Source organism: Microcaecilia unicolor, chromosome 6 (genome assembly GCF_901765095.1).
Source record: "Microcaecilia unicolor chromosome 6, aMicUni1.1, whole genome shotgun sequence".
In the NCBI taxonomy this organism is placed as follows: domain Eukaryota; kingdom Metazoa; phylum Chordata; class Amphibia; order Gymnophiona; family Siphonopidae; genus Microcaecilia; species Microcaecilia unicolor.
Genome location: NC_044036.1, coordinates 121,896,526 through 121,918,816, shown reverse-complemented (window position 1 = coordinate 121,918,816; position 22,291 = coordinate 121,896,526). Strand labels below are relative to the sequence as shown.

Sequence of the window (22,291 nt, the reverse complement as noted above, 5' to 3'; positions counted from 1 at the left end):
AAATTCAAAAGTGCTGTTCAAACAGGGTATGGCTATGGGCAGGGAAATGGGCATTCCCAAATTTATGCATGTAGTTATAGAGTATAGCCCAGAGTATGTGTAAATCTACACGCAGGGATTTATGTTACGTTTTCATTCATGTAAATGAAGGCATGTAGTTTTAGGCACTAGGAAATCAATTCAGTGTATTCTATATATCGTGCCTAAATCTAGGCACCACTTATAGAATATGCTTAGGCAGAAATGTTTACCATGTGGATTTTTTAGGCACCTTATATAGGAGGTCTTTTACTAAAGCTTAGCTTGAGTTATCTGCAGGGTCCTGCTGTAGATAACTCAAGCTAAGCTTTAGTAAAAGACCCCCAAAGAATCTGGCCCTTGATGCTCTTCAGAAACCAGCAGTGGTATGCGTTTAGCTCTACTAACCCTCCTTACCGGTACATATTCTGATTTGAGCCAGTGCTCAGCACATATCCATTCTTCTTCCAACTGACCACCGGTTTGGGGATCCCCGTGGTCTCGCATGACAGTGTAGTTTGGACATTTACTGTCACTGTGATGTTGGTGGATCCAGGTGCAATAGCTGGGGAAACTGAAGGAAAAGAGAAAAATATACTGTATAAGCCCCAAATAACATAAAGAAGATAATTTGTGCTGTACATTTAGAGTAGATATGTGCCCTTTTCTTCATGACGCACTACCATTTTTAAACATTTTATATCCCTGAAACTTTTACAAAAAAAATAAAACAAAACAAAATAAAAAGGGCAAAGCAGTATAGAATCTGTATCAAATATTGCAACACTGTACCTAGATGAAAAGTACTTCCTTTATGAAAGACCACTAGGTCTGATCACAGATTATTGAGAATGTTCAGAGACCAATGTTGAAAGTGTTTGCTAGACCTAAACAGCATAAAAGTCATATGAAAACTGAAGTACCAGGCCATTTTTGAAGCTTGATCAGTTAAGTGGGGCTGAGTAATGGCAGAACTGCCAAGTTACAAAGTTTATAGTCTAGGGATCACTCTTGACTCCACACTTTCTATGGAACTTTATGCTAAGGAAGTTCCCAAGTCTGATTTTTTTTTAGGCTCCATTGGTTAAGATGGTTGAAGCCATTAGTATCTGTTAATGATTTCAGGACTATTGCAACTCGTTTCTGGGCTTACTGCAACTAATGCTGAACACAGGTGTCATGGAAAAGGACGTGCTAAGGCCACTTTTTGCCAGAGCTTATGCAAACAGCTAAAAAACCTTACCCCCCTGTTTACTAAGCCATTCAAAGTGAATAGGCTGTGTCTGCATTATCGCACCAACAGCTGCTAGCGCGGCTTAGTAAACAGAGGGGTTAAAACACTAATTAAAACAAGTTAAGTCAGTCTAATGCACATTGAACATTTTGACTAAAATAACAAGACAGAAAAAACTTCTAAAAATTTGGGAAAAGCCCAAATGAACTGAAAAATGTTTGCCCAGTTCACATCGCTAGCATTTGAATATTGACTCAACTGCTCGTAACTAATGATTAGAATATCACAATTACCATAAACCTGTAGATCAACTCGCCGACGTTCACTTCCAGCTGAATTTGTGGCCATGCAGAGATAGCGTCCCGTGTCTGTGACATGCGTCGAGTGAATGTACAAGGATCCATTCTCAGAGATCTTGTACCTATGAAAAATTCCAGGAAACACTGTTGGTTGTTCTTTATTGTACACTCATTGCTGCTTGCATATTTGCCTCATTCCTCTTGCAGTCTTCATCATGTCAATAATACAGATGGGTTGCCTTCATTTACCTGCCCCAATGCTGTGTGGTGAAAGCCTAATCTATACTGGCATCTGGGCACCCAGATTCTGTTACAGACTTTATTCTTGTATTTCAGCAAAACAGCTAAAATGGTTGCAATCGATGCCGAGTACTGCTAGTAGATTGATTACTGCTTGTAGATTGATTAGTGAGGCTGGGTGATTTGACAGTGTTTCTCATATTTATCGAGAATTTCATTGGCTAACAATAAGTAATCAAATTGATTTTAAAATTCTTTGTTTGATTTTTAAGTCTTTATTTGGCTTGAATTCTGAGGGTTTAACTGAATTGTTGGCTTTTCCATCGGCGGAAAGAACCTTGGGTTTTTCAAGGACGCTGAAGTTGGGTTTTTCCTCCTTAAAAAAGATTTGGCTTAAATCTATTTTGGAATCCTCTTTTTCTTTTACAGGGGGCTAGATTATGGAACAGACTTCCTTTGGAAGTAAGGCTAGCCATTTTTTACTGCTGCTGGGAAAAGGGCTTTTATTAATGGGGCAGTAAATGGGCATGTGCTAAAATTAAAAGTAGTGTGCGGCTATTTACTGCTTGAGCCCTTACTGCCACCCATTGACCTAACGGTAAGGGCTCACGCGCTACTCGTGCAGTATCGGGCTGCGCACACCAATGTGGCCGTGCTGCCAATTACTGCCAGGAATGCCCCTGTGGTATAAAATAGAAAAATATTTTCTACCGTGGGAAACAGTGCGTTCCAACTTTGAAATTACCACCGGGTGCCTGTGCTACCCCGACGGTACTGGCGGGTTAGCGCATGCTACCTGCGCGTTAGCCCTACCGCTACTTAGTAAAAGGGCCCCTTATTGAACACAAATTGACAACCAAATAACAGATACAGCTTATGGCACGTACTGTATGAACTTATAGAGGGTCCATTTTGTGCTGATTCCTAAAAGAGATGGAAAGCTATTTTGTTCTATTAAAGCAAATTATTACCTGGCATTGTTTCCAGCAAGGATGACACCATCTTTTCTCCACGTTATTCTTGGAACTGGTACCCCCTTTGCAACACACTCAAGCACTGCAGACTCATTGATATGTGCAGTCACAGTCTGAGGTCCATCTTCTATTGTAGGAGCCACTGTACAGAGAAGAATGTTAGTTAAGATTAGTCCTAATACTTATTGAAACTGTTTGACCAGATTAACACTGGTGCAAAATGTATTATTATATGCCAAGGAAAATATTAAATGTTGACTTGGGGGGAATTCTGAGCAAATATTTGATAATTTTTGTTGTGCAGAATTCCCCCATCATAAGGCTTGAAATCTCCTCCTGCCTTTTCCTCCTCAGGCTCCAGTCTCCCCATTTTCTCTCTCAATCCAAATGCCATTATCTCTCCCTCTAACTCCTCAACTCTTCTCCTGCATGCAATACCCTTCCTCCCACAATGCAAATACCGCTACCTCTCAATCTTTCTCCTTCCTTCCCCAGCTATCATTGTATCTGTTCCCCACCCTCCCCCATGGAACATTCTCAAGCTTGATCTCCCTCTACAACAGGTGCACAACCCTCAATTTGTTCCGCAATTTGTTTTGCCCCCACCCCCACAGCACATCAGCTTTTTCTGCTCCCCTCCCAATCCCATGGTATACTCAGCTTTCTCTGCCCCTTTCCAATCTCATAGCATACTTGGCTTTCTCGCCCTCCCTCCCAAATCCTCATACCACACTTTTAGCTTTCCCTGCCCCCCCCCAACCCCCATAGCCCACTCTCACCTTGCTCTGTTTGCCTTTTCCCAAACACAAAGGCACACTTACCTTGCTCTGTTCTATCCACCCCCCATCCCCCATGGCATAGTCTCCTTGCTCTGCCCTCACCCATCCTCATGACACACTCTCCCTACTCTTCCCCCACCCCAAGCCCCATGGCACACCCACATTGCCTGTTCCCCCTAACTCATTCCCATGGCACACTCACCTTCCTGTGCTCCCCTCCTCCATTTCCATGTCACACTCTGACCTTGCACTGTTCCCTACTCCCCATCCCTATGTCATACTCTCACCTTGCTCTGTTCTCCCCACCCCATCCCCAAGGCACACTCTCATCTTGTTCTGCTCCCCCATCGTCATGGCACAGTCAGCATCAGGTCTCTCCTCAGTCTCTCTTCCCCTCCTCCACAGAGATTACATGACAAGAGGAGAAGAAAGCAAATGGTTACACATTGGGCCACTTCCTCTTCCTCTGTTGTCCTAGACCTGACTGTTTATGTGAACCATGTGGGCCTCCATGCAGCCCCGTGATTCACATACACAATTGGGTCTAGGCTGGCAGAGGAGGAAGAAGTTGCCCAATGTGCAGCTGTTCACTTCCTTCTCCTCTTTCCATGCAATCTCTGAAAGGGAGGGGGAGAAAATTCTGTACAAATTCTGCACTGCGCAGTTGTGCAGAATTCCCCTGGAAGTAATTCCTAAACAATAATCACACAATTCACATTTAAAAAGCCATAATAATCTGTTGTGCAATATCTACCCATCAACAAATTCTGGCTCAAATTCATAAATAGCGAGTGAACCTCGTATGGTTAAAGCCAATTGCATGCATCCTTACCATTTACAGTCAGCACAAACTCCCTGGTAGTCGTTCCTGCGATGTTACTGGCCACACAGGTGTAGCTTGCTGTATCTTCTAGCTCTGCATTATTGATCTGCAAATATCGGCCGCTGGACAGGATGCGGACTCGTGGAGTAGCCTTAAGGAAACGAGTGATCAATAAGTGCACAAGTTCAGATGCATTGCAGATATAGGCTGATCGGATCATTTTTGCCTGCTCCCAAAATCATGGCATTGCATGACCTTTTTTTTTTTTACAAACATTTAATAGTGTAAGGACAGCCACATGTATATTAGCACTCAAAGACATTTGTGGTTTTGTGTTGTATATGCATTTTTATTGTAGACTTATTTTTATGCTACAGTAGAAGTCCAAAAATCCAGACTTCTCGGGGATCGGGTCAGTCTGGATTTTTGGATTTTCAGGCAGTACTTTTGAATGGAAGTGCCAATCTTTGACACCTCTATGCAGAACTGATGACAACTATATGTATAGGGTCCTATTTCAGAAAAAATAGAAAGAGGAAAGAGAACCACCCCCAGGTCCTAACAGATCTATTTCCTATATAAACCTTTTAAATTACTGCCTTACTGAAAAAATCCCTTTCAAGATAAAACTCCCTGAAGAAAGAAGGTAAAATTATGTATAATCATACCTGATAATTTTCTTTCCATTAATCATAGCTGATCAATCCATAGACTGGTGGGTTGTGTCCATCTACCAGCAGGTGGAGATAGAGAGCAAACTTTTGCCTCCCTATATGTGGTCATGTGCTGCCGGAAACTCCTCAGTATGTCGATATCAAAGCTCCATCTGCAGGACTCAGCACTTAGAGAATTACACCCACAAAGGGACACTCTGCCCAGCTCACCACCGCCGAAACGGGGGAGGGGAATTAACCCAGCTCATCCCCACACAAGTGGGGGAGGGGAATTAACTCAGCTCATCCCCACACAAGTGGGGGAGGGGAATCCGTCCAGCTCATCCCCGTGGAGCGGGGGAGGGACACCACACCCGCCGATGCGGGGGGATCTGGCTTATCCTGCAACCGCAACCGCGGGAGGAGCTGACTGACCCTAGCACCGCCGAAGCGGGAGGGGTACAAAACTGCCCTACAACCGCACGAAGCGGGAGGGAGTGCCGGCAGAATTTATGTCTCAATCCAGCCCCGTAAAACGGAGGGGAGAGGAATGCAGCAGCTCACTGTAACACAAACTCGTCTCAACTCTTGAAGAATCCAAGTGAAAAAACTTGAACCCGAAGTCTTCCTGAAGTAACTGAAGACTAAACTTGAACCTGAAATGCAACCAGAATAGAAACCATACAGATATCTGGGCGGGGCTATGGATTGATCAGCTATGATTAATGGAAAGAAAATTATCAGGTATGATTATACATAATTTTACCTTCCATATCATCAAGCTGATCAATCCATAGACTGGTGGGATGTACCGAAGCAGTACTCACCCAGGGCGGGACATAGGAATCCCTGAACTCAACACTGAAGCTCCACACCGGGCCTCCGCCCGTGCCGCCACAGTCAAGCGGTAATGCTTGGAGAATGTATGGGCCGATGCCCAAGTTGCCGCATTGCATATCTCTTCCAAGGAGACGGACCCGGCCTCTGCCATCGAGGCCGCCTGAGCTCTAGTGGAGTGAGCCTTCAGCTGGATAGGCGGCACCTTCCCCGCGGCCACATAAGCCGCGGCAATGACTTCCTTGACCCATCTTGCCACTGGAGGCTTAGCAGCCTGCAGACCCTTACGAGGACCTGCCAACAGGACAAACAGATGATCCGATTTCCGGAAATCATTGGTCACTTCCAAGTATCTGATTATGACTCGTCTCACATCCAGATATTTAAGAGCAGAGTACTCCTCTGGGTAGTCCTCCCTACGAAAGGAAGGGAGACAGAGCTGCTGATTCACATGGAAGCGAGAAACAATCTTGGGCAGGAAGGAAGGCACTGTGCGAATAGTCACTCCTGCCTCAGTGAACTGCAGAAAAGACTCTCGACATGAGAGTGCCTGGAGCTCGGAAACTCTTCTGGCTGAAGTGATAGCCACCAAAAAGACTGCTTTCAACGTCAGGTCTTTCAGAGATGCCCTCAGCAAGGGTTCAAAAGGCGGCTTATGTAATGCTCTGAGCACCAGGTTAAAATTCCACACAGGCACCATTGAGTGCAGAGGAGGGCGCAGGTGCTTAACTCCCTTGAGAAAACGCACCACATCTGGCTACGAAGCCAGGGAAGCACCCTTCAGGCGGCCCCTGAAGCAAGCCAGGGCCGCTACCTGGACTTAAAGGGAACTGAGCGACAGGCCTTTCTCCAGACCTTCTTGCAGGAATGCCAACACTGAAGAAATTGGAGCAGTGAATGAAGAAAATGAGCCTGCTTCGCCACGCTGCAAAGGTACGCCAAACCCTGGCGTAAGCAGTAAAAGTAGAGCGCTTCCTCGCTCTCAGCATAGTGGCGATGACCTTGTCTGAGAAGTCCTTCTTCCTCAGACGCTGCCGCTCAATAGCCAGGCCGTAAGCCCAAAGGGGGAGGGATCCTCCATCACCACGGGACCCTGATGTAACAGACCCTGCTCCACTGGCAGCCCCACCAGGATTATCCGGCCCGGATGCTTTGCCAATCGGTCTAGCACCCTGCCCAACATGGGCCAGGGCGGGAACACATAGAGAAGCTCTTGTGTTGGCCACTGTTAGAGGAGAGCATCTACTCCCAGAGATCGAGGGTCCCGTCCTCTGCTGAAAAAGCGCGGCACTTGGCAACTGGCCAATGACGCCAATAGATCTAGGCTCGGCTGGCCCCAGCGCTTCGTGATATCCAAGAACGCCTGAGCCGATAACTGCCACTCTCCGGGATCCAAGGTATGGCGACTGAGAAGTCCGCCTTGACATTCATGACTCCGGCAATGTGGGCTGCTGACAGCTGCTCCAGGCTCGCCACCGCCCACTGGCATAGATTCATGGCTGCCTTGGCTAGAGGGGCGCTCTTGGTACCTCCCTGGCGGTTGACATAGACCACAGCCGTGGCATTGTCCAACGGGGCCCGTACTGGCTTCAACGCCAGTACCGGGATGAACTCCAAAAACGCCAACCGAATGGCTCTGAGTTCCAGGAGGTTGATAGACCACTTTGCCTCTGCAGGAGACCAGAGCCCCTGCGCTGTCCTTCCCAAAAAGTGGGCTCCCCAGCCCGACAAAGAGGCGTCCGTCGTGACGACAATCCACTCCGGGGTCACCAGAGGCATTCCTGCAGACAACTTGTCTGTCTGCGTCCACCAGCTCAGCGCCTTGCGCACTGCTGGGTCCAAGGGAAGGCGCACAGCATAATCCTCCGACATCGGAGTCCAGCGCAGCAGCAGAGATTGTCGAAGTGGTCTCATATGAGCCCTGGCCCAGGGCACTACATCCATCGTGGCCGACATAGAGCCCAACAGCTGCACATAGTCCCAAGTCCGAATAGGAGAGGCTACTAGGAACTAGTCCACCTGAGCCTGAAGCTTGACAATCCAATTGTCTGGCAGGAACACTCTGCCCACTTGGGTGTCGAATCGAACTCCCAGATGCTCCAGGGACTGAGTCGGGTGCAGCTGGCTTTTCTCCCAGTTGATGATCCACCTCAGGGAGCTCGAAAGAGCAACCACCCGGTTCACAGCTTTGCCGCACTCTGCATAAGAGGGGTTTGGATCAACCAGTCGTCCAGATAAGAATGGACTTGAACTCCTTCCTTCCACAGGAAGGCCGCGATGATCACCATTACTTTGGAGAAGGTCCGCGGAGCAGTAGCCAACCCGAACGGGAGGGCTCTGAACTGGAAGTGTCGGCCAGTACTGCAAAACGCAAAAAGCGTTGTTGAGGAGGCCAGATGGGAATATGCAAGTACGCGTCCTTGAAGTCCAAGGATGCCAGGAACTCTCCTGCCTTCACTGCCGCTATAACAGAGTGGAGGGTCTCCATGCGAAAGTGCCGAACTTTCAAGGCCCAATGGACCCCTTGAGGTCGAGGATAGGCCGTACAGAACCTCCTTTCTTTGGAATCACAAAGAAAAAGGAGTAACGTCCCTTGCCAGGCTGATTCTCTGGCACCGGAACGACCGCCCCCAGGCGGAACAGATTGTCCAAGGTCTGCTGCACTGCCACAGCTTTGACCGGAGACTTGCAGGGAGAGAGTACAAACCCGTCTTTTAAGGGTCGGCAGAACTCTAGCTTGTAGCCGTCTCTGATGACTTCCAGCACTCAAGCGTCTGAAGTTATTGTGGTCCACTCGCCCATAAACGAGGACAGCCGTCCTCCAATCTGCACTGAGGCGTGGACCAAGGCCCCGTCATTGGGTACGAGACCCTGGGGGAGGACCGGAGGGAGCACCTCCGGGACGGCGGTCTCTGCGAAAGGAATGCTGCTTGGGGGAGAAGTTCCTCTTGAAGGAAGAGAGGGCAGAGGAGCCCGACCTGCCCGGGTGGTACCGACGGGCTTCCTGAGCCCGTCCTCTGGAGGTACCAGGGCGAGTACTAGCCCGAGCCCTGACCTCTGGTAACTTCTTGCCCTTAGACGTGCCGAGATCGGTCACGATTTTGTCCAGCTCAACCCCAAAGAGCAGCTTGCCTTTAAAAGGCAATCTAGCCAGGCGGGATTTAGAGGCATGGTCAGCAGACCAATGTTTCAGCCAAAGCCACCGCCGCGCAGAGATTGTCTGAGCCATGCCTTTAGCTGAGGCTCTCAAGACATCATACAGCAAGTCTGCCAAATAGGCTAAGCCCGATTCCAGGGCCGGCCAAACAGCCCTCAAGGAATGATCCGAGGGGGAAGCCCGCTGCACCATAGTCAGGCACGCCCTGGCCACATAGGAGCCGCAAACTGAGGCCTGCAAACTTAAAGCAGCCGCCTCAAAGGACGACCTTAAGGCCGCCTCCAATCCTCTGTCTTGGGCGTCCTTTAGGGCCGTGCCACCTTCCACTGGTAACGCCGTTTTCTTAGTCACCGCAGTGATTAAAGAATCCACGGTAGGCCACAGAAAGGCCTCACGTTCACCTTCAGGCAAAGGATAGCGGCGGGACATAGCCCTAGCCACTTTAAGGCTCGCTTCCGGGACATCCCATTGAGCCGAAATTAAGGAGTGCATGGCATCATGCATGTGGAAGGTTCTAGGCGGGCGCTTCGTCCCCAGCATAATGGCAGAGCCAACAGGGGCTGAGGGAGAGACGTCCTCCGGAGAGGAAATCTTCAAAATGCCCATGGCCTGCACTAACAGGTTGGGCAAATCCTCTGAGCTAAAGAGCCGCTGCCGAGGGGTCATCCGCTCCATCCGAGCGGGGATCCGTCTCCTCCAAGGAATCCGCAAAGGACCGTTGGGAGACCTCAGACATGCTGCCCTCATCTACATCGGAGGAGACAAAGTCCTCCAAGGCCTGGGAATCAACCCGAGGGCGTTTACCTCTGGGAACCTCAACCTCTTTACCAGACGAGGGAGCAGGGGCAGCGTTTTGCATGAGGAAAGCCTGATGCAGCAGCAAAACAAACTCGGGGGAGAAACCCCCCAGACTGTGCACTTCCGCAGCCTGGGCAACAGCCCTAGACGCACCCTCAACCGGCGCTCGCAAGAGCGGGGGAGAGACATGCTGCACATCCAAAATGGCGTCCGGCGCGACACTCCGCGAAGGAGCCGCGCGGGAAGAACGGCGCTTAACTTTAGCTGCTTTGTGCCGTCGCCCAAATTAAGGGCGTTCATGACATTAATGTCTCCAACCTCAAGGGCGGCCCACGAAGAAGCCGTCCGAGCCGCGTGGCCGGCCAAGATGGCGGAGGCGAGGAGCGGGGGATGGGCGTTTATGGCGGGAAAAACCGCCACGCCGGAGGAAGGACCGGGACATTCATCGGTCACGAAACTGTCACCCAACAAGGGCGAATCAGGCTGTAAGATCCCCGCATCCCCTCTAGAAGCGCTCAAGCGATCCGGGGAGCGACCCTTTGCACCCTCGCCCTCCGACGCCATATGCCACGAGGAGAAGAATCGGGGAACCCCCTGCCCGCTATAAAAAGGTAAAAATTACCTGCTGTCCGCTCCGAGCTGTAACGAACTGGTGTCCCAGTGAGTAGCTGCAATGAACGTTTAAATAAACGTCGAAATAAACGCCTTTAAGGACGTTTAAAAAATTTTTTTTTTTTTTTTAAACGGAGCCAGCGGGAGGGGGGAGAAAAGGAGGGACCTGGTACCATTAGGTTTGCACTTGCTCAAAAGAGCCCTCAACCCCAGGCACTCAACAAAACCTAAAAATTAGGCTTGGAGGCCTAGCCAGAGCTGCTGCTGTGTGTGATCACCACCTGCTGAGATAGAGAACATACTGAGGAGTTTCCGGCAGCACATGACCACATATAGGGAGGCAAAAGTTTGCTCTCTATCTCCACCTGCTGGTAGATGGACACAACCCACCAGTCTATGGATTGATCAGCTTGATGATATGGAAATTGCCTTTAGTTTAACTGAACCTTGAAGCTCTCTCACCTGTTCCTGAAGTCTTCGCTACAGCACCAGCAGCAGCCTTACTCACAGGCTGCCTCTGGCATACACCCTGCCTTTCCTCTCTGACCTATCCAGCCCCTTCTGATTTAACTTCCTGCTGCTGGAAAGGTGGGACGGATCAGAGGGGAAAGGCACAGGGCTGTAAACAGAGGAAGAGATGCCAAACCATGTATGGGGGGGGGGGGGGGAGGGAAGGATGGGAGGGAGTCCGGATTCTCAGGCAATCTGGAAATAGCAATTTTTGGAAGTCCGGATTCTCAGGTGGTCCAGATTTCCAGCATCCGTATTTTTGAACCTCTACTGTATCTATGCTTTACTGTGCCGCACCTAGGTTTTAAGTTGATTCTAAATTAATAAAATAATTTAACTAACTTAACTTCTAAGCTATATTAGGCCCTTAGAGATAGAGTCTATATATCATGCCTAAAAAAAAAGCAGTGCTGAAAAAATACACTTAGGCATATTCAATAAAGTACACCTAAATTTCGGCATGGTTTATAGAATAGCCTAGTGCCTGTCCATGCGACTAAATTTAGTCACGGCCAGTTACGGCAAGTAAAACGTGGTGTAAATGCCTACACCTAAATTAGGCGCAGACTGGGTGTATTCTATGACAACACACATAGTTTTTAGAAATGCCCGTGACCCGCCCATTCCACACCCATGGCCATGCTCCTTTTTCAACTATGCAACATAGAATTTACGTGCATTAATTTACAGAATATGCTATGATAGTTGTGCGCGTAAATTCTAATTAATGCCAGTTAGTGTCAATAATTGCTTGTTAATCAGCAATTATCGGCACTGATTGGTTTGCTAGCTAATTAAGTTGCATTCACAAATCCAGAATACGATCGGATCTGCACATGCAACTTAACTCGCACTATATAGAATCCGGGGGTTAATGTACATTTAGGAAATTTTCCCCTGTTCCGTGTACTAACTGTGCATTAACTATTTTTTTTTAAATATATTTTTCGGAGGAGGTGTGTCATGAGCGGAGAATGGGCATGGAAGTGTTAACCAGCTAGTTAATTTGGATTACCGTGCACTAACTGGTAGCGTTAACATGAGAGCACTTACCATCTCCTAAATGGAAGGCAGTATGTGAGGCTAATTCTGCCCAAATCAGGCTGATTATATAATGGATGTTTTTTTAGCTGATTGTATGTGTTTTAGAAATTGTTTTATTTTGTTTAGCATTTGAGGATATTATTAGGATTAATTTGATGTATTCATTACTTTATTGTAAACAGCTGTGATGTTTTTTATTTGAACAGTGGTAATAAGATTGTATTCCAACACAAATAGCAAATACAAAGAGAAGTGAAATGTATTACCCCTGCCCTCTACCTGCTGAGTTGAAACTACTTTCTTACAAAAGTTTCAGATGGTCAATCAGTAGAATTTTGCATTTTTCTAAGGACTGCAGCGGCCTTAGATTTCAGGTGTGCTCTTTATCTGTACAGACAGCGTATAATGAGGTCCTCCAAGAGGAGTTCCTGATACCTGTAATGGTTCTCCATCTCTCAGCCATGTGATTGTTGGAGGTGGGACAGCATTAGATTTGCATTCCAGGATAGCCTGTCCATTTTGCAGTACTGTGAAATCTTGAGGCCCACTTGTGCCAGCAATGTTGGGAGGCACTAAGGAAATAAATATGCAAAATGTTTGAACCTGGGATACACATTTTTGCAATCAAATATACTAATGTCTTGTAAAAACCCGAAGACCCATTTGTATAGGTTTGAAATGACTTCTTAAAGGTTTTGACAATGGCAAGAATATTAGCCTATATATATATCAGTACATAAGTGTTGCCATACTCGGACAGACTGAAAGTCTATCAATCCCAGTATTCTGTTTCCAACAGTGGCCAATCCAGGTTACAAGTACCTGGCAAGATCCCAAAACAGTACAATATATTTTAAGCTGCTTATGTGAGAAATAAGCAGTGGATTTTACCCAAGTCCATCTTAATAATGGCATATGGACTTTTCTTTTAAGAAACTATCCAAACCTTTTTTAAAACAAGCTAAGTAACTGCTTTTACCACATCCTCTGGCAACGAATTCCAGAGTTTAATTACACGTTGAGTGAAGAAATATTTTCATCAATTTGTTTTAAATTGCGTGCCTAGTCCTAGTATTTTTGAAAAGAATAAACAAGCGATTCACATCTAAGCATTCCATTCCACTCACTATTTTATAGACCTCTATCATACCTTCCCTTAGTTGTCTTTTCTTGAAGCTGAAGAGCCTTTTAGCCTTTCCTCAAAGGGAAGTCATTCCTAACTTAGTTACTGTAGAAAGAGACCTGGATTGAAGGTTATGCACCAGGGGTCCTTCTGGAACTCTGCAATTCTGCACCCTAAATCTAGCCACTAGGCACTGACCCTCCTCCCCACCTCTGGGGACTGTAAATACTGCCTTCACAGTATATCCAGATCCACCTCATTTGAGGAGCAGAAGGTCTAAATCAAGGACTAAACCGGAGGCCTTCCACATGATGGTACACAGCACTTCTATTGTGCCATCAGGCCAAACGTTATTGAGTCTTTTAATAGTGTAGGATGGTTGAAATCTTGCAGTATGGGTGCCTACACAGACTTCTAGAGCTTCTGCTATAAGCAATTTAAGTCTACCATTTTCTGACATTAGTAGTTGCTAGGTAGAGCACTATAGAACATTTAGGGGTCCTTTTACTAAGCTGCAGCAAAAAGTGGCTTTAGCACACCCATATGTGGGTCTTTTCTGTACACTAAGTCCACTTTTTACGGTGGCTGGAAAATGGTCAATTTTCCATTTTCCAATATAATGGCCATTACTGCATGTCAATTAACAAAAATTAGCACGTCAGCCCTTACCACTACCTATTTTGCAGGCAGTAAGGGCTCACGTGCTATTCCTGTGCTAATCAGTTAGCGTGCAGTAATGTAGCTGCACTGATTAGTACAGACATGCCCACTCTCTGCCCCCAGACACACCCCATCGGCATTAAATACAATTTATTTTTTTCTTTCTTTTTCTTTTTCTATTTTTCTGCTTTAATAATTAATTTAATAATTAAAGCAGAAAAAGAAAAAGAAAGAAGAAAATATAGTGATACTGCATTAAAAGCTAAGTGCAAATTTGACTAATAGGTTAAGTTAGAATAATGAATGAAAAGTTTAATAATATTACAAAATATGGATCAATGAGAAGTACATGCCTACCATAAAAAGTGCCTGGCTCACACTATAGCCTGAATGGTGGTGACATGGGTATCTGATAGATCCGATACTAAAATACCCTGTAAGCCTATATAAAGTAAGTGAACAGAAGCTACTTAGGCATCTACCCTGTTGGGTACCCAAAGGAACAGGGAACTCTCTACATTCCTTTGGAAAAAATAAAAGGAAAGACTGGGCTGCATGTGTATTTTCCAGCAGGGTGACCTGAACCACTTCCATCCACGGTGGTCTGGGAACATCTACTGAACTGAAAGAAATACAACTCAGATGATCCTGATTACCAGGACTTGCATCTGAGTCTTAGAGCCTCCGAGTCTCATCACAGCTAACCTCAGCACTGTAAGTGAATATTGAAAGTAACTGTATATACTCCTGCTACCCACTGTAGTAGGTAAAAGAATGAGAGAGAGAGAGAGAGATAGGGAAGCTTGGACTTTGGGATCTGGAATTGGGAATATTAAGAACCTGAGACATTGTTAATTCAACTGTCTTTTATTTTGTGTCTGCCTCTGCCATATTGTGTTTGGGCAAAAACTGATTTCAGTAAAACAATTGGTTCAAAACAACAGTGGTAAAAATTGAAGGAGTGTGGAAAGCTGCTTACAGCCTCCTGGAGAGTTCCAGTCCTGGCCCTGGTCCCAATCAAATAAATACTGTTTATGTAAAAAGGGATATCTATATTTTGGGGAAAATATGGACAACTGCCTCCCAACCCCACTTTACAATAGGAACCCCAAAATAGATAACTAACTTTCCAGTCATTCCCTATGCTTAGGAAACTTCACATGATGCAATTTCCTTTGAATGCTACGAAACCTTCCTCCTCCTTTTACATACTCTGAACAGTCCAAGTTCAGTCTCCTAACTTACCATGCACTCTTACCAGATACTCCTTATCATCATCTCCTGCTGGACTTGACGCCAAGCATGTGTATCTTCCTGTGTCTTCCACCTACAGAAGCAACACCAGACCTCTTTAGTTAAGTCCTTGTCTGCAAGCATTTGTCAGTACGATGTGATTGCTTTGTTCAGGCCACTACTGAGTGTTTTCTCTCTCTCTCTAGTGATTGGATGTTTTCACTCAAAGTCTGAAATGTTTCCTATTACAAAACCTTTAACATCTTATTTAACATTGTATATAAGTAGAATCAGAGTGAACTGGGTGATGTCAGGGAACAGGCAGATGGCTACACAACCTTTTGCCTGGAGGTTATTTATTTAAATGTCATATACTAAATTCCCAGTCTTTACAAGGTTGTCCAAAGCAGTTTACAAAGTGAAAATCAAACACAACATAGTAACAACAAAACAAGAACATATCCACGACCTTAAAACTCATCTAAGAAGCACTCACAGACAGTGTTCCCTCTAAGGAGAGCGTGTGAGCGATCACTCATACAAATCGGGAGCATCATTCACTTAAGATCAATGTGCGCTCACTTCAGAGGGATGTGGGAACAAAACTTTTTACTGCCCCGCGAGAAAGGCAAAAAACGTTTTGTTCCCGCAGTAAAGAAATCTTTTCCTCCCTTCCCATCTTCCTCCCCGCAGGTCTCACTTACAGGATCCTGCAGCTGGCAGCAATTCACAGTATGAGACTGTCTCCGTGGCCTTCCTCCTGCCGTTTAGCTTCCAAACAGGAAATTGCAGTAGAGAGGGTGGGACGCAGCAGAAGGAAAGCCATGGAGACAGTCTCTTACTGTGAATCGCTGCTGGCTGCAGGAACCCAAGGAGGTTGGATAAAAACAGAAGACAGCTGCTGCATCCATGTTGTCATTCTTTAGTGCTGGTAGCATTTTTATTTAATCTCACTTATATTTCTAAACATGCTGGCTTGTGCAGCATACACAGAGGAAGTATAATAACTTTTCATAGATAGCGTAGCGTGAACACAATTATAATGTTAATTAATACGTTTTGGATGTATCACTGTATTTCCAGTTTTTGCACAGTGTAAGTCATCACAAGGACAAAATATAAGAAAACCAGTGAACTGCATTAGGGGCTTATAACCCATTTAGTTATAAGACTAGTAGCAAGTGAAGGCCAACACATTTGAAAGCAGTTCAGTACTATTTTACAGGAAGAAGTGGCCTTTCTCCAGCTCTTAAAGGAAGGGCATCCACATTACATGTTACTCATCATAAATTGACACTAAATTACATCACTGTCGGCCATCTCCACAGAAGGAGATTGAATCACTCTTTCATCCATTTCACTCCAGACCAGTGAGGAGCTGGATAGCCTGCTGATTCCATATTTTTACAGGTCTGACTAATCTGGTTCACCCTATTACATGCAAAAGCAGCAAGCTGGTAATGTTTGGGTAATGGGAGATGTCTACAGCTGGGGTTCATAGCTGCTTAGATCCCATAGGGAAGCTTTAACTATACAGGCATTCATAAAATAACTCCACTGGATTTTCTTTGGTTTGCTTTTAGCCAGTAGCATTAGTTAGAACCTACATACACATATATTGATCTACAAAAAAAAAAAACATTTAAAAACAAACAGGCAGGGCATTCCTTTTTTTAAATTCAAAATGCCTACAAATGCTCATGATGTCAAATGTCACCTGTGCACAGTGGTCAAAACAGAGACTATCCAACACTGTCGTTATGAAAAGTTTCCAGAAGGTCCAGGAGATGAGATAAAACAGTTATACTATTAAATACCTCAGTGGTGTTAATACACAGGAGGTGAGCCTTTCCCAAATGAAGGAAAACTCTGGAAAGAGAGGGCTTAGGAAGAATCTAAGAAAATATTATTTCATGGGAAGGGTGGTGGATGTGTGGAATGGCCTCCCTGTGATCATGAAGACAAGCTGTCAGAATTTAAGAACACGTGGGACAGGCACATGGGACCCTTTAGAAAAAGGAGGAGCTAATGGTTATTAAGCAAGGGCAGACTGGATGGGCCATTTGGTCCTTATCTGCTGTCATGATTCTATGTTTCTAAAGTTACAACTCTTTGCCACGCCAAATGCTTTACCTTTATCAAAATCAAACAAGTATGTGGGAGTCAAATAAGTCCCTGTGCAGTGTGGTAATCAATCATGTTTAAATTTTCTTCTCTGCTTTTCAGTCAGAATTACTGCAAAGTCATTGACGATAATGCTACATTATGTCTACAGAACAAAATTACTCTATTACATGCATTTGTAATTGTTGAAAAGGGATGAATTCCTTGCCTGAGCACTTGCAGTTCTTAGCATCTCGCCCCCTCGGAGGACATGCAAGGCATCGGTCTGTGGGAGGGGCCGTCCATCCTTCAGCCAGGCAATTTTGGGGGGTGGAACACCAGTTGTAATACAGAAAAGTTCCAAAGGATTATTAACAATCACAGATATCTCTTCAGACTGATCAGACCCATTTATATGAGGAGGTTCTGTAAAACAGACAAAAAAGTGTTTTATTAATCTCCACTGGGCAAAACTAATTAATGCACAGTGGAAAATAATGTCCTTATAGGCAAAACATTCAATTAATGATTACATTGGCAGGACCTCTCATGTATATACATCTCTAAGAATCACAGACCACAGTTTTGAGGTTTTTTTTTTTTTATTACTGTGACGTAAAGGGATTTTAAAGTGTAGATAGTGGTCAGGTCACAGAACTACAAATCCAAAGACCCCCATTTCATTCATTATCTACCATTTGTTACTTAGCTTTAAACAAGCGAACTCATGGTTTTTGTATGAAAACTGTAAACTCTATCAGGCAGCAATCTAGTAACTGTAACTTTACCTTGTACACCAAGAGTAATTCTATTTTATTGTCATGATGATGAAGATGGCAATCACTCTATGATCTGTGCTTATTTCTTAAATGCTTGCTATTCCACCTTGAATGAGTATGATGCATATGGTAAATAAAAGCAATACAGTAGAACAAAATTGCTTCCAGTTCCAGTCAGATGGAAGTGTAGCCAAAGTGCCATGTGACCAAGTAGTAAAAGGTGTCTTCATTCATTTCCCAAGGTGGATGAGCTGGGGAAGTTGGAAACTCACTTCACTGCATAATGTTCTATTGACAACACAGGCAATACAGAGCTATTAAAACTTGAAAAAGCTGCATTCTCCTGTTTTGGCCATCATATATAACTTATGTGTAGGACCGTACTGAGTTTTCTTCTCATGTGCCTTCTTTTTATCCTTTACATGCTTTCCCATGAAGTCATATCAATCAAGTATAATGGGCCAAGTGTAACTAACATATTACAGCCATGTCAGAATGGAGGAGTAGCCTAATGATTAGTATAGTAGCCTGAGAACTGGGAGAGCTGTGTTCAATTCCCACTGCAGCTCCTTGTGGCTCTGGGCAAGTCACTTAACCAACCCTCCTTTGTCCCAGGTACAAAATAAGAACCTGTTTATAATATGTAAACTGCTTTGGTAGTAACCACAGAAAGGTAGTATATCAAATCCCATCCCCTTCCCCTAATAACATGATTATAATAAGTATAATCATAGAACTTACACCCACTTTTCTATACAAAGAATCTGAAAAGAGAAATTAGGTCTTACCTGATCATTTTCTTTCTATTAGTCCTTCCCACTATTCCAAAACCTGTGAGATATTTCTTGTGTCCATCAACCAGCAGGTGGAGATAGAGAACTGAAAATGGAGCTAAGACATATCTTTCTTGGCATCCAGTGCAGCTCCTCAGTGTTTATGTAGACAAGCAGTAAGGATAAACTCAGAATAAACACAACTACCTTAAATAACTCGCTAACCTAACACTAACCAGATGAACAAACATGTGTGGGCCTCTGTCATCTCTGGACAACTTGTAGAGAACAAGAGATATGCAGGAAGCACCATGCAAGGTGACACTTGTTATCTGACCCATACTTTGCACTGACTAAACATCTCAGAAACCTTGGGCGGACTTCTGGATTAGTGGGAAGGACTAATGGAAAGAAAATTAATAGGTAAGACCTAATTTCTCTTTCCATTACAAAGTTTCCCACTGTTCCAGAACCTGTGAGAGTAATCAAGGATCACCATTATCCCCAATACTGTTCAACGTAATGATGATCCCACTGGCAAAGTCCTTATCCAATCGAGGTCTCAACCCATTCATCTATGCAGATGATGTTACAATCTACATTCCCTTCAGACATGACTTATCAGAAATAACCAATGAAATCAATGATGGCCTGAACATCATGAACGCTTCGCAAACTCATTCCAATTGAAACTGAACACTGAAAAAACTCACTGCCTCATCTTCTCATCTCAACATAATAACTACAAACCCGCAACCATAAGCACCCCAGGACACACACTCCCTACTTCAGACAGCCTAAAAATACTCGGCGTCACAATCGACCGCAACCTTACCCTCGAGAACCAAGTAAATACTGTAATAAAGAAAATGTTCTATGCAATGTGGAAACTCAAATGTATAAAACCTTTCTTCCCGAGGGAAACTTTTCAGAACCTAATACAATCAGTGGTCCTAAGCCATGCAGATTACTGCAATGGAATCTAAGCGGGATGTAAAGTACAACTCACAAAAAAACTCCAGACCGCCCAAAATACAGCAGCCAGACTAATATATGGTAAAACACGATTCAAAAGTGCTAAACCCCTACAAGAAAAGCTGCACTAGCTCCCAAACAAATAATGGATCATCTTCAAAATCTGCACTTTGGTCCATAAAATCATATGGCGTAGTCCCAGGATACGATAGACCTCATAGATCTACCAACCAGAAACAGAATCGGATCATCAAGATCATACCTAAGACTACACTACCCAAACTGTAAAGGTCTAAGATACAAAACAACTTACGCATCCAGCTTCTCTTACATAAGCACACAACTGTGGAATGGACTCCCAAATGCCCTGAGAACAATCCGCGACCACTTAAACTTCAGAAAATTGCTAAAAGCTCACCTCTTCAAAAAGGCCTATCCCATCGATCCAACGTAAATCCGCATACCCAGCAACACAGCATAACTAATGATCATACTGGACAATTTCTAATCTTCATTCCCTTCAACCCCATGACGCCTAATCCACACCTACCTCATCTAATCACAACATAACCTTGTATTTGTTATCAACCAAACTGGCAAAAACCTCTATGGTACAATGAGGCATATTTTCAAAGCACTTAGCCTTCCAAAGTTCCATAGGTTTCTATGGAACTTTGGAAGGCTAAGTGCTTTGAAAACATGCCTCTATGTAAGCCACATTGAGCCTGCAAATAGGTGGGAAAATGTGGGGTACAAATGTAACAAATAAATAAATCCCTAGAGTGGGTGGGATCCTGATGCTGCTGCCCTGAGAATCAAACTCAAAACTGTCTTCTGAATGAGCTGCAATGTCCACCCTGTAGTGCTCACTGAAGGTATGCAGCATTGACCATGTTGCCGCCTTGAAAATATCTAAAACAGTAAGGTAGTCTCCGCCCAGAATGTCGCTGTACATCTCGTAGAATGAGCCTGCAAGGTTGGAGGAGCCTGGTTCCCTGCAAGCAAATAAGCTAATGCGATAGTTTCCTTTAGCCATCTAACAATTGTGGGCTTGGAAGCCTCTGTTTACCAAAAAGCACAGTCTGTCCAATTTACGAAACTCATTTGTGACTTCCAGATATCTAACAAGGACTCTATACACATCGAGAAACTTCAAGAAAGAATACTGACCCTCCTTGACCTCTGTTCAAAAGGATGGAAGCTCCACAGATTGGTTGAGATGAAATGCTGATACCAGTTTCGAAAGAAAGGAAGGAACAGTGTGTAGGGAGAACCCCACCTCTTAAAAGCAGAGAAAGGGGTCCAGACAAGAGAGAGACTGAAGCTCTGAAAACTTAAGTGCTGATGCAATAGCGAACAAGAACACTGTCTTTAATGTAAGATCTTTCACAGAAGCCTTCTAGAGTGGCTCAAAAGGAGGCTTCAGAAGAGCCCAAAGAACTAAATTAAGTTTCCACTCTGGACATGGCGTATGGAAGGGAGGATGCAAACGGCCTGCTCCCCAACAGAACTGAATGATATCTAGGTGAGCCACAAGAGACATCTTTTGTAGTCAGCCACTGAAACTGAACTTTTAGAGAACCCAATCCAAATCCTTTCTGAAAACCTACCTGGAGAAATGCTAGGATGTGCACTATCTGAGCAGAGAAGGGAGAAAGTCAGTGGTCAGAACACCAGCTCTTGAGCATCCTCCACACCCTCATATATGCCATGGAGGTACAGCACTTCCAAGCCTGAAGCATGGTAGCAATGACCACATCAGAATAATCTTTTTGTTTCAACTGAGTCCTTTCAATGGCCAAACAAAAGGCAAAAGGGGCAAGGATCATCCATGAACATTGGGCCTTACATCAGTAGGCCATGTACCTGCGGAACACAGAGAGGATCCATATCCATGTACCACGGCCTCTGCAGCTAATCCAGGGCTATGAGAATTATTCTACCCTGGTGCAATGCAAACATTTTCAATATGTGGCCTACCATGGGCTAGATGTGTCTCCAACCAGGGCTGAAGTAGGGCATCGATCCCCATCAAAATCAGTTCTTTCCATGACTGAAGAACTAAGGCACTTTGGTATTCCTTTTCATTCCACTATCAAATGAAAACCCTAGCTGGTTACTTTCCATTCTCCTGGATCCAAGGAGTGTCTGATGAAAAGGTCGGCCTCCACATTCCAGGACCCAGTGATGTGAGTTGCCGACAATCAGAGAATATTTTTCTCCACCCAACTCATGAGGGAGACCGCTTCCACTGCCATTGGACAACTGCGAGTCCTGCCTTGCATGTTGATATAAGCCTCCACAATCACAATGTCGGAGAAAACTCAGACTGGGGCAAATCCAGAAAGGGAGTGAAGTCGCATAAGGCATTCCACATTGCCCTGAGCTCCAAGCAATTTATAGACCACTGAGACCATTGTTCCATCCAGGTGCCCTGTGCCAGATGGAACTTGTGAGCTCCCCAACCTGACTTTCTGGTGTCCGTTGTCACCACCTCCCACTGTGTTATCATAAAGGAAGCTTCGACGGTCAAATTTCTGGGCAACAACCACCACTGTATACTCCATCTGGCAACCAGCGTCCAAGGAAGATGAAGGTCGTACCTCTATGACAATGGAGACCAGCAGTAGAGAAGAGAATCCTATAATGACTGCATATGAGCCCTTT

The 22,291-nt window shown here is 45.0% G+C and overlaps 1 protein-coding gene across 2 annotated transcripts in view; it reads right to left on the bottom strand.

Moving 5' to 3' along the window:
• The window catches only part of HMCN1 (hemicentin 1), a 672,624-nt gene that overhangs the window by 164,297 nt on the left and 486,036 nt on the right, over positions 1-22,291 (bottom strand). For both annotated transcript variants that reach the window (XM_030206904.1, XM_030206905.1), the window contains exons 69-75: positions 17,327-17,523; positions 15,007-15,088; positions 12,414-12,550; positions 4,377-4,518; positions 2,763-2,907; positions 1,546-1,673; positions 436-592 (exon numbers count right to left, since the gene is read on the bottom strand). In XM_030206904.1, coding sequence (XP_030062764.1) covers positions 436-592; positions 1,546-1,673; positions 2,763-2,907; positions 4,377-4,518; positions 12,414-12,550; positions 15,007-15,088; positions 17,327-17,523 — 988 coding nt within the window. The remainder of the gene's footprint in view (positions 1-435; positions 593-1,545; positions 1,674-2,762; positions 2,908-4,376; positions 4,519-12,413; positions 12,551-15,006; positions 15,089-17,326; positions 17,524-22,291) is intronic.